General features: G+C 36.1%; 1 protein-coding gene across 1 annotated transcript in view; it reads right to left on the reverse strand.

Annotated features, from left to right (window-relative positions):
* LOC108768380 (uncharacterized) overlaps positions 1 to 13052 on the reverse strand; it is a 132260-nt gene that overhangs the window by 64794 nt on the left and 54414 nt on the right. Inside the window, exon 3 of the mRNA XM_018518781.1 lies at positions 7487 to 7537. Coding sequence (XP_018374283.1) covers positions 7487 to 7537 — 51 coding nt within the window. The remainder of the gene's footprint in view (positions 1 to 7486; positions 7538 to 13052) is intronic.

Raw genomic sequence — 13052 nt, forward strand, 5'->3', positions numbered from 1 at the left:
GACAGAAGCTAGTTACGACGAGAAAGATGGGTCATCGACCAATGGCGCGTATCAAACGACAATAAAAAAGCAGCTCGTCGCGGTCGGTTCGAAAGTGCGCGCTTCGCGTCTCTAACGGACGAGCGTCCTGGAAGTTGTCCCGACCTAAGGACAAACGTACTACTCCGCGTAAGGTCACCCGGGGCCCCGCTCGATGCAGCGCGTACATTTCCGCGTTCACGCCGACCGAGCGGCGCGGCTCGGCGCGGCTCGGCGCGGCCAGTCACTGCAAGAGCGTCGCCAGGTCGTAGGTCGAATATTCGATAGGCGAACGCCTGGTTAACGGTACCTCGCCGGGTGCCTCCCCGAGGTTTTGACAATCCACGTCGTAGGCAATCGAGCCTGCAGCGTCTGGCATACCGCGCGCTCCTGCCGAGGATCCGCGCCGTCTCGCGAACGATCACACGAGGACGGTAACTAAGGAGAGATAAAGAGACAGAGGAAGAGAGTAAGAAGGAGAGAAATAAGGAGAAAGAAAGTGAAGGAGTGAAAAAGATAGCGAAAGAGAGAGGAGCACGATGGGAGATAAGGTGGGCGGCGGATGCTGTGAAGAAGAGATGAAGAGAGAGGATGGGGAGACGCCGAGGAGACGCGAGCAATCGGCATATATCCGAAGACTCGGACGAGAGGTGTACGTGTAGTCGAGAATTCAAATAAATCGCTAATCGAGGGTATTTATCCTTTCGCGTCAGTGATGCACGTGTATGCGGTGATGCTGTGTATGCGGTAACCTGTCGTATGTCCGTCATTCCCCTGTGCACCGCAAAGCCGCGGTTCATCGTCGTGAGTGGTATTTTCCTCGATATTATACGGGTGCACCTTTGACCACTGGCGAGCGTGGGGAACGTTACTTGCGAAAAGAGATTACCATGTGAATCGATCGATCGTGATTTCCGTCGCGTCTATAATGGAATTCATAAAGTACACGGAAAGGACGGTTTTGCTGAAATATCGAAAAATTTAACTTATAGAGACAGATCTGAAAGTAATATTGTTCAATCAAAATAATTATGTAAACGAGTAATAAGAAATAAGTAATTGGACTGTTTATATTTGTATATAAAAAATAATTAATTAAAAGAGCTAATTTGGAGTCAGCGCGGTAAGAAGTGCGCAAAAAAGATTTCGTAGATATCATTTAATAGATGGTACAAAAGTTACATAAAATTTGAACGTTTCGGCTGTCGGCTTTAACAATCTTCAGCAAACAAAATTAGTAAAATTATGTCCTACCCTATAATATATCTAGATGTTGTCTATACGGAAGTATATCTCTTCGATCGTTGAGATTCTGACAAAATTTATATACAATTATGTAAAATACTCAAACTGGTTGCTACCCTGGAAAAAGAGTCTGGTTACATTAATTAGAATTCTGGTTGAAAATAAAAAATATTTTCTAGTTGAATCTATTAATTCTAATTGAGATAACCAGAATTCTAATTGATCAGAACCTAGTTCTGTTAGAATCTAGTTCGTCTTTCTAACCAGAAATTTTTCTCAGTGATAAAACTTTTTGCAGCATCATGCTTGAGACGTAATTATTTTGATCTAATTAAATTTTCTTCTCATATAATATTTCTAATTTCTTTGCTATCAATTTAATTATTGTTGAAAGAAGTAATAAAATCACGAAATTATCATATATTATAGATAGAATGCTTTGCAAGTAAAAGAAATACACTTCTACATTTTTAGCACACCATTCTCGAATGGTGGAGACTTGCGTATTCTACTTGCTAAACGACGCATTCGCATCACATAGATCCACGTGATTCACGTGCATTCGCGCGGTGAATAAGATGCAGCGGGACCTACCGGTCACGAAATAAATTTATCTTTCCAAAGATACACATGGAATCTCGACAATTTTACTTGAACGTATCTCTGTCCATGGGGACTGCGGCTTTTTCATTACGCCTTCGTATTTCCGCATAGTTTGTCTTTGAATTATCTATCTTCTCTCTAATCAAGAGAAATTAATACATCAGACAACAATGTAAATAACTTACTCGGGATTTAAGCTTATAAAATATTTCGCCGAAGAATTGCTCATCCCGATAACATAAAAATTCATAAAAAAACTAAAAAAGGCCTGAACAATTAAACTTTCCAATGTCGTAATCTGTTTACGATTTATTTTTAGATACCTCATAAATAACGTTCTTTAGACCTTTTTACTCAGAAATTGGACGATAAAAAACGTATATGGGATTCGAAAAAATTTTTAAAAGTCATCGCAGAAGTACAAGATCTTTTTTTCTTCAAACGAGATGACAGCCTTCTCGCGCACGTGCCTGTGGTTATCGAGAAGAAGAGAGACCGGAGAAGGAAGAAGAGAAGCGGATACGAGGTAAAAATGAAAAAGTCACTGATGCCATGCGCGAGCGACGTGACCTCTCGTCGGTGACCCCGGACGAACCGGCCAGCGACGACGAGGAAAGGGGAATGCCAGACCTCAGGCTACATTCACAGTTCGCCGAAAAAGGCATCGCACACAACCGGCACGCCGATTATGCCGATCGGTCAACAGACGTAGCTCGTCCGGGAACTCGTCTTTTCCTGATTGCAGACAGGCGGAAGAATCGCCGACTGATTCGATGCCGCGAATGAAATTTGTCATGGGATCCTTGTATTTGACGTTTCCGCTGCGATCTAATCGGTTTATTTACGGCACAATGCTTATATAACTTGATTTGACTGATAGAAAAATAGATGGCAATTTCTTCAATGAAAATGAAATTGATTAATCTGTTAAATTAAACAATACATAGAAAAATCAAAGATATTAATTGAATTGTATAATAAATATTTAAAAAATATTATAGTATAATGCTCTCTTAAAAAAATAAAATAAAATAATTCTCTTACAGATGTTATTTAAATTCGATGTTATATAATATTTTAAAGAACCGAATTTTTAGTATTAAAAATATTGAATTTTTTAAAACGATGATTCGACGTTTAAGACAATATTATTTTGAAAGCGGCGAAAGCGCAATTTGTTCCCATGTTCTATTAAACGTAATAGGTTTCGTGGCACAAATCGATTTGTCGATTCGTGCCGTTCTCTCGTCAGGGAAAACGGTCGAACCAGTCAGTTAACATCGTTCGACAATTGGCAACAGCCAATTAATGATCAGTGAAACTGAAAATGACAAGATCTAAAAGGATTGTAAGCCACTTGGCTATTCCACGCACATGTCTCGTTAGTTTCCCTTAATGATTTTTCTAACTTCTTACTTACTTTCTTAACTTATAACTCGTGTATCTGCTTGTTCGGATAAATTTCGATCTTTAAGACTCCATAATCCTGGCGTTGTTTGTACGATGACGTCGATAATTTAAGACACTGTCACTTAACATATCGTCATTTGCGTAAGTTATTGTTATAAAACTGTTTGCATTACTACCAATATAAAAATATAAATATGTAACCTTAATTAAAAAGTTGTTTAGCTGAAAGAGAATACTTTTCATATCCTCAATTTTTTAACTTAAATGTTAAAATGTTTATTTAATAAAAATTGAAAACTGGGGAAGAAATTTAAGAGTAAAATTTTGTTTATGCCAAAAAAGATCCAGATTACAGACGAAGAGTTAATACCAAAATTGTTAAGTAATGAAATTTTATACTTTATATTTTTTAATCTCTTCAGATTCGGTGTCATTGTAATGTATAAAAAAATTTGAAGACATTATCTATTGAAGTTATTTAATTCTATCGACATCATTTAAGACTTGCAGATGTACATAATAATGTCGGAAAAATAGTCAAAATTTTGAAAAAAAAAATGAATTTTTTAGTAAATTAAAGTGCTCGTAAGAATTATAAAATGTTTTTAATAGTTTTATTAAAATCAGATCTGAAGGAGTTAAAGACTGTAAAAACTAATTCACAATTAAATTTGGATATAGAAAAGAAAATAATTTTATTTTTAAATACAAATATTTAAATCTTTTCTATGAAGAATATATATCTGTCTGTTTGATAAATGTGTCTAAACGTGAAAAACTTCGTTAAAACTTCTGCATTATTGGTTGTTTCCGCCCTATATTCTGCTATGAACAGACATAAACATGAAAGAAACGAGAAGAGAAGGTAAGCCTCTGTCTCGTTATGTAGGCTTCAATTTGAACTTTAAAGTGATCGCGGCTAGCTGGGTCGCGGGAAAAAGTCGCCTCGATCGGCATCGTCTAATGATCGATACGTTAATCGGCGACCCGGGCGAGCCTTGAATTACCGGAGAACTTTCTGGATACCGCGGGTTTCTGTAACCGGTATATCCTCCACTCACCGAGTTTAAACCGAGTGCCTGTCAGTGTTACCTGCCATTCAGACAAATTCCGACCATTAAGCGTCGAACGTTGTGTGTTGCAGTTATACGAACCCGCTCCTAAAGCCATGCTCCTAGCCGAAGAATATGATGTTCGACCGTGGATTGACCCTTACGGTACCTCCAACGTCAATGGTTTAATTACGATAGAGTCATTTCTTCGTGGCGATTTTTTTGCAAACGATACATTCCACCCCTCTTAAAGGTCAAAGTTGTATTTAAAGGACGGTGGACCGTTTGGTACTCGTGCACACACATAGTCACTACCACATATGCACGAATTACCGATCATTCGGTCGTTAACAATCCCGCTAATTAGATGATTAAAGAATCTTAACTGTGTAGATGATGGATATAGATTAACCGCTTTCTTAACGATTAGCTGCTTCTTCTAACATGAAACGCTTAAAATTACGGTTATGATAAGTTTTAACAATACGTCGGCGTAAATCTCGGAAGAAAAACGTTTTTTAATGAAAAATACCTGAACACTTACGATACTTAGAAATTAAGTGCAACAATTCATATGAATGACATTATCATACAAAACTTGTTATTGAACTAATAACTTGTTGAATTCACTCAGTAAATTTTAGTTAAATTAAATATTAAATGCATAGTTTTATGTTACCAACCTACACGGAAACAATAATTTTGCTAAAGTATCGAAAAATTTAGCTAAATACAAATCAGAAAATAATTTTTTGGACTATTAATAAAATAATTACGTAGAGACGCTCGAACTGGCTGTTAAAATATTAAAATTTTGTGCGACACTGCTCATGCTTGAGTTTTCTATATAAATATTTTGATACAGTTAATCAAATTATATTCAGATATCTGTATTTAGTTACATCTTTAAATATTTCAGCAAAATCGTTCTTTTCATGTAGCTATAACCGTTTTTACAACTTATGGATTTTAACTTATATTTTTGTGTAACGTGAAAGAATCCCTTTTTACTGATCCACATTTCTGATTTCTGCACACCGACGTTGCCTCGCATGTGCTCCTCATATCCTCTTCTATCCTAGCTATCTCGGTCTCTAACCGAGCCAACCCAAGTCACTAACTCTACCGACTAGCTGTCAGTGTACCTGCCGACCAGACAAATTCCGACCATTAAGCGTTCGAATGTCGTCGTCGCCGTCATCGTCGTCGTCGCCGTCGTCGTCTTAGCTGTGAACCCGCTCCGAGGCCCCCGTGTACCACGACTTCGCCGAGGGAATATAATGGTGGACCGTGGATTGACCCTTGCGGTACTCCCACCATCACCAAGGCAAGGCACCGCCATCACCTACGCCACACGAAGCACCGTGCCGACGACACCGACTCGCACGACCACCGACTCGCCTGGCGAAGTCGAGAGAGACGCGCGCAACGCCTATGTAGTTTACTTCGAGGCTCGAGCTATACGTGCCGGGGTCATATTCTCATCGGCGATGCATGGCCGCCGGTACAGTCGACGGGAACAGTCGGCCAACCGGCTGGCCCCGGAGGAGCGCGCGTCGCGAGGAAAAAAAATATCTGGCACACGGGTCAGCCGCGATTTTCAACGCTCGTAGTCCACGCCCGTCTTAGCGCGCAAGAAGAGTCCTGGAAACCCAGTGAATCAAATAATCCGAATGCAATCTACTCTCGATGAAAAGGTACGATGCTTGGTACATGTACGAAAAAGTGTTTAAGGAGTTGGATCTTTCAAAGAAAAATAATATATCTCTAATCTGGTTATATTCAAAGCCTCAGCTATGAGTTTTAAATAATTCATTAGGATAAATTTATGCATGAATGTAGATAAGAGTCTTGTTATCCGATAAATAACAAGTTTTTGCTTTGCAATTTCTTCTTCCTTTAGCTCAATAAATATCCTGCGATGGACCAAGTACGCCTCATGCATTATCGGTAGATCACAACCGGTAGTAACCTTGTTGAGCTTAAAAGAAGGCCATGGGCGAAGGTTGTGATGATCACACGAATGACGTTACAAATTGATCGAAGCCGAGATGATCGGGGTTTCTATATTTAAGTATTATATTTTCTCTCGAATATACGATACTGTCAGAATTTATCATTCAATGTTGAATCATTTATGACGATGTATAATACAAACGAAGAAGAAGATTAATTTTGGCGAGGATTTTTTTTCAAGCTTAGTCATTTAACGATGTGATAAAATATGCGAGATAAGATACTTTTGAAAATGATAAATGTTGATGTATGCAATGTATCCTTTATCCTTTCACATTGCGTCACGATCTACTGCATTCATCGACGACGAATAAGAATTCATGATTGCATATATATCTTTTCCGATAATGACTTTATAAACCGCCCGCGCTCTGTGATCGCGTTTAAAAAGAGGAAACGCCATTCGATCGGAAATTCTTCATAATCCATTAATTCCGGAAGTAATATCGCTTTCCATAACACTATAATTTAATCTATTATTTCTGGGATAGATGTATCCTTTTTTCTACAGGAACACGTATATGCTTTCGAATAATACATCGACGCAATTAATAACGTTAAATAAGTATCTATAAATAATAAAATGGGCATATTGTGTTTTATTTTTTATCGTCGACAATAATGAACATTATTACTTTTCATACTTCGAAGCAAATATTCTATTAAGTTTTAATGTAATTATAGCCTAACTTTTTTGTAGCCTAAATTTGAGAGAAATTAGTAATTTTAAATAATATTGAATAATTATGAATAATCAAAATAAAAATATCTCAATTTTTCTAATTATTTTTAAGACATAAAATTTTAGATAAAATCATTTCTCTTCTTTTCGTAAAACTATAATAATTATTATAATAACGTAATTAGATTTTATTGTTATAATTTATTATTACAGTATTTTTATAAATTTCTTTTGTATTTTTCTTATAAAGAAAAATAATAGAACTTACGTAAATATACTTTGCTTAAACAGTTCATACGTGCAACGATTGTTACGCTTTTAAAGAGATAAATAGCAGGAATTAATCGATTCGAAACGATCAAGACTAACAAGAAAAAGAAACAGGAAAGATTAAAATGACGTTAATAGATAAGAGCATAGATCACTGGATAAAAAATACTAGTTATGTGGTTTGACTTACTGATAAGGATGCCGCTCTTTTTCCGTGACTTGTCCAGAATTTTTTCAGCTTCTGAAAAGTAAAATAAAAAGATGTTAACCAATTATCAGACTTACTTAATCCGATACTCTAAATATTACATTACCAAATATTTCAATGTAAAAATAAATTCAACTTTTTATCAATTATAATTACATAAAAACGCGAGGCAAGTCAATCTCCATATCGATAAATTATAAGTAAATAAAGATATACCTTACTTATTACAGTAAAAGGCATCAACATTTTCCACTTATTACACACAGTTTAATTAATATTATATTTATTACACTCTGCATCAAGATCACATATTTTTAAGAGATAATTCATAATATTCCTTCGTCTTGCGTGCTTATTACAATTTATTACAGTAAAAGGCTCTTAAACACTTTCCGCTTATTACCCACAGTCTAATTAATATTATATTTATTGCACTCTACATCAGAATAATGTTTTTTTGGCGGATTGATTTATTCTTCTGTCTTGCATACTACATTTTCCAATAAATATCGTTCCCTGCAGGTAGTTTACGCATAGATTCGCGTGCGTTTTATCCCTTATTACTATAAGATGCTTTTGACAAAGATTGATTGTGAACGGGCCTCCTGGCAGCTTTTCTTCCGGATTGAGTTAGATAAGAGAGCGTAAATATGACGCCATTACACGATCTTGCGGATCCGCGATACACGAGTGTCGAATGACTCTCAGTTCGGCGGCAAGCTGACCCGACAATAACGCAACATGCTCATCGTCGAGTATCGTTAACGAGCTGTTTACCTGTTATGCCTTAATTTATCCAACAGCAGTCTAGTTGATCACGACGATCAATCGTCGGAACTAAGTTTCTGCTTCGTTTGCGCCTTAGGAGGATCGTTAAACTGTCGTGTTCGTTCACGCAAGGCGACGTAATAATTTTAAAGCCGCGCTGCGCCACTCAAAACCACTTTTGATGTCTAATGATCGTCTTTCGCACAAAGTCATACATGTAATCGCAACACGCCACTTTAATGCCACTCGCAATATACGTGTCAAAATTGGAAGAAACATCACGCGCGAAAGATATCTAAAGATTTTACGGAGAAACTCTATAAAATTCAAATCAGATATTTCATCACGTTGAATCTCGTTCGGAGATTATTACTTCATATAAAGACTAATATTTCTGAGTAGTTCTAAAATCTACAAAAGTGTGACCTTTTTGTGAATGAGATTAGAAGTAATATAAGGTGCAAAAACTATCTAAAAATTTTATGGAGGAACTCTATATAAAATTCAAATTAGATATTTCATCACATTAGATCATTTGGAGATTATTACTTCTACTATATAAAGGCTAATTCGCATCTCGCTTCGGAAAAGTGTGATCTTTTTGTGAGAAACGTTATTAGACATCAAAATCTAATCTCAAGCATTGACTTCTTATATACTGTTAAATTTTATAGGGTCAAATTAACTCAATGTGAGTCGCCACTGTTCCTACTCAATAATATCATTATTTTTTACTAAAACAATGGTTATATTTGACACTATACAGTATCAATTTAACATTATACAGTGTCAAATTTAATTATCATTTTAGTAAAAAATAACGATATATTTAATAGGAGTAGTGGCGACTCACATTGAGTTAATTTGACCCTATAAAATTTAACAGTGTACTCATTCTTTATTTATTAGGTGTTAAACTTAATTCCTGCCGTTTCGTCTCCAAAATTGATTTGTTTCGAAGAGAAATACCTTATTCAAAGTATTATTAATAAAGTATTATTAATTAGTAATAAAGTAGAAAATGGAGGAAATTACTTTGATTAAGGTATTCATTCATCTTCCCTTCGAAACAAATCAATTTTAGAGACGAAAAACGGCAGGAATTAAGTTTAACACCTAATATTTGATTTCTTCATAGCGATCTAAATTAATTAATTATTGTTTACAGAAAAATTTGATAAAATTCAAATTACATATTTCATTATATTAGAGATCGTTCGGAGGTTATTACTTCATCTAAAGACTAACATTTCGTCCTGAAATCTCTATAGAAAAGTAATCTTTTTATGAACGAGACTGGAAAACACACTGTTACGAATACAGGAAAAACAAGGAATGTGATCGCGTTTCGCACGATTCTTCTGGAAACTAGGCTGGCTCGTGGAATCTGGATCGAAACTGTTCAGCGAGTCGACCGTGTTATCGGTGCATTATCCTGCCACATCGCGTGGCGAGCGCGCAACGTGGTTGGTTACGCCGGTGGTACACCCACATAGTAGCACGCGTGCATACGTCGATATGGTTTCAGTTACCTAATCGCGTTGGTGTTGCACTGTGTCGACGGTTCTTATGGTGCCTCCCTCGCCAGACGCGAGACGGGACCAACGATGCGTGAACGCAAACTTTACTCGTTCCATTACATTTTCTACTCGGATAATCCGGTATCAGGCCCGCCGGCGGACCCCTAGTTGCGCGTAGCCCAGAGTTTCTCAATCTTCGCCTCGCATTAACACATTCCTGGCTCGGAACGGATAGGATTTTTTAGCGGCCGAGACGATAGTGGCTAAGTAGAGGCGTATAAAATCGTTTGTACTATCTGTATACCCTGGCAAAAAGCCGCAGGCTGTAATAATAGCGGAAAATACAGTGGTCGAAACGCCCGGCTGAGGATCACTGATACGTATAGGACTAAGTTATACAAGATAGTTTTCGATAAGCCAATTTTATCAACAGGATTCGATCGCCTATCTCATTTATCGTATTTATCTGCTGTACGGAGGGATATCATAAGATTTTTCAAGATTTAATCTACACGAATCTTTTTCTCCATATCTATTAAACGTGTCGAAAAATTGAAATATGTTTCTCAGGCGTAAGTCCATCATTTAGATGTTACAGCGTTTAATGCTGGAAGGAAAGGCGATCGGCTCAGGGACACTCTGTATACGTAACGCGCGGAGCTAGGACGCATGCGGTAGCCTACGAGCGTGTAACTACGAGCACGTAGTTACACTTAACTGTACAGAACTCGACATAGTTGTGCAAGTGTCTATGTAAGTTGCATGTAAGACTCACGTAGTGAGAAGAGCTCTCCGCGCGAGACTACGAACGTGTTCGCATATTAGTATAAGAAGGCGGACACGCGGTCAGATCGCAATTTGTCCGAGTCTTTAAACGTTCGTTCCTATCCGCGCGTTTCGCGTTGGATTTTAGAGCTTATTCGCTGGCATATCGTATCGATGCAAAAGCGAAAGCATTCCTCTCGTCCAGTACTTCTAGACTTTCGTGCGAACACGATTTTTTTTCGTTTTAGTAACATGAATCTGAAATTTACAATGTTCTACAATGCGTACACTGTAAAAAATAAAATGTTAATTTTAACTTAAAGACGTTTAGTGGATTTTCTTATAACATTTTTGTGTTAATTTTAACATTTTTGCACGTCTCAGAAAGTCTACTAAACGTCTTTAAGTTAAAATTAACATTTTATTGTTTACAGTGTAAATGTGATATGCCAAAATCAAATTCTTTAACAATCTTGGAATCAATTGTCTTTTCTAAATTCGCAAATCTGTGATAGATATTCCAATTTAAATTTTATTGTCCATATAGAAAGAATAATTTTGCTAAAATCTAAAAATTTAATATATATTGTAGATACAAACCTGAAAATAATTTTATTGAACGATTAAAATAATTATTAAAATAATTACATAGAAATCTCAAGTATAATGAGTGATACTGTAAAAAGTTTTGATATTTTAACAATCAGTTTAAGCATCGTAAATAATTATTTTGACAGTCCAACAAAACTATTTTTATCCGTATCCAGATAATTTTTAGACTTCAGCAAAACAATTCTTTGTGAACAATTCATATATTACGCAAAAATGAAATAAATTCAAAAAATGTAAAAAAAATTGTGATTTTATGTACATATAATTGATAATCCCTGAAACTCTTTTTGGAGTGAATCTAATTCTAAAGAGTGAAATCTCACTTTTAATATTGACAAGTGAGCAATTCTTTTTCAACACTGTCTCAATTGTCACTGTTTAGAATTAGATTCTACTTAAAGATTTTAGAGAGATTGTCTCTAGACAAACTCTAGACAATTTTAAACCTATATTATCTCAAATTGTTGTTTAACTCATTTTTGCATAATATAGTCCGCGTGTAACATACATGTTAGGTACATGTTCTTAAATACGATACATTATAAATGTACAAGTGTGATTAATCGTTTTCTAACCTTTCGATGCACCTGCAAAATGGGAATATGATTACCACATTATTGAGAACGAAAGTAAACGCTTTGCCCGTTCCGCGGTCTTTGTCTCTACGTCCTCATCCTGCACTGTAATCTTGCATATACTTATCTGCAACGTATTTCATCCCGCAGCGGGACTTACACATGCTTATATAAATCAACAAGGCTCACAATTAATATCACGGGTATATACTGCGACGAATAAAAAATCGAACTGCACTAGACGCCGGCGTGGCATTACTTCGCTCCGCATTGTAGAACGATTTATTGGAATATACATCTCACGAAGCGTGACACCTACGCTGTAAATTAACGCCGTCCGCAATTAGTATCGGCCCTTAAAAATAGGAGGCAGAGATCCAACTCCCTCAACGAGGTGCTAATGCCCTCGCCGTCTCACGCGGCGATCTTATCTCGAGTTCTTCGCGAAAATCTTTATCGCGGGACAATTTATGCGTCTACCAATTACGCACGAAGCGCGTTATGTATGCGGCAAATTAACGCTGATCACAATTAACCTTGGGCGTTAAAAATACGATGATGCGCTAATCGCGTGAATATCGAGTCGTCAGAGATCTGGTCTATTTGTAATTAGTACGTCTTGTAATAATGGAGAATACAATCAAAGAAACATACAAATGGTAAACAGAAAAAACGATAAAGTATCTAAAAATTTAGCTAGATGCAGATTATAAAGTAATTTTATTGACTATTAAAATAATTATATACGATGCTCAAGCAAATTTTTTGCATGTTTGAAATTCCTACGTAATTATTTAGATGATCCAACAAAATTATTTTCTGTACCTTTAGTTAAGTCATTAGATATTTTAGCAAAATATTTCTGTGCACATAGAAAGGACTGTTATATGTTGTAATATCTAAAAATGTAGCTAGATATACATTTGAAAATAATTTTGTTAGACTATTAAAATAATTATATAGGACATAATGAGTAATGGTGCAAAAAGTTTTGACATCCTAGCCACTGACTTATGTGTCCTACATATAAATTATTTTGATAGTCCAACAAAATTATTTTCAAATCTGTATCAAGTTAAATTTTTAGATACTTCAGCAAAAAAACTGTTTTTTTCCATATATTATCGACTTACATTTTTTTTTCAACAATTCCTGCGCCAATTTATGCTAAAAAAAAGATTATTTCCACTTTCGGCGAGAAACGTTATCAGGCACTAGGAATTAAATGCCTATATCAGTCGAAGCTGGATTTTTAACATGCTTTAAATAATTCATTGTGAATTTTATTAATATATATATATATATATA

This window comes from Trachymyrmex cornetzi, unplaced genomic scaffold (assembly GCF_001594075.2).
Source record: "Trachymyrmex cornetzi isolate Tcor2-1 unplaced genomic scaffold, Tcor1.1 scaffold793, whole genome shotgun sequence".
Classification (NCBI taxonomy): Eukaryota; Metazoa; Arthropoda; class Insecta; order Hymenoptera; family Formicidae; genus Trachymyrmex; species Trachymyrmex cornetzi.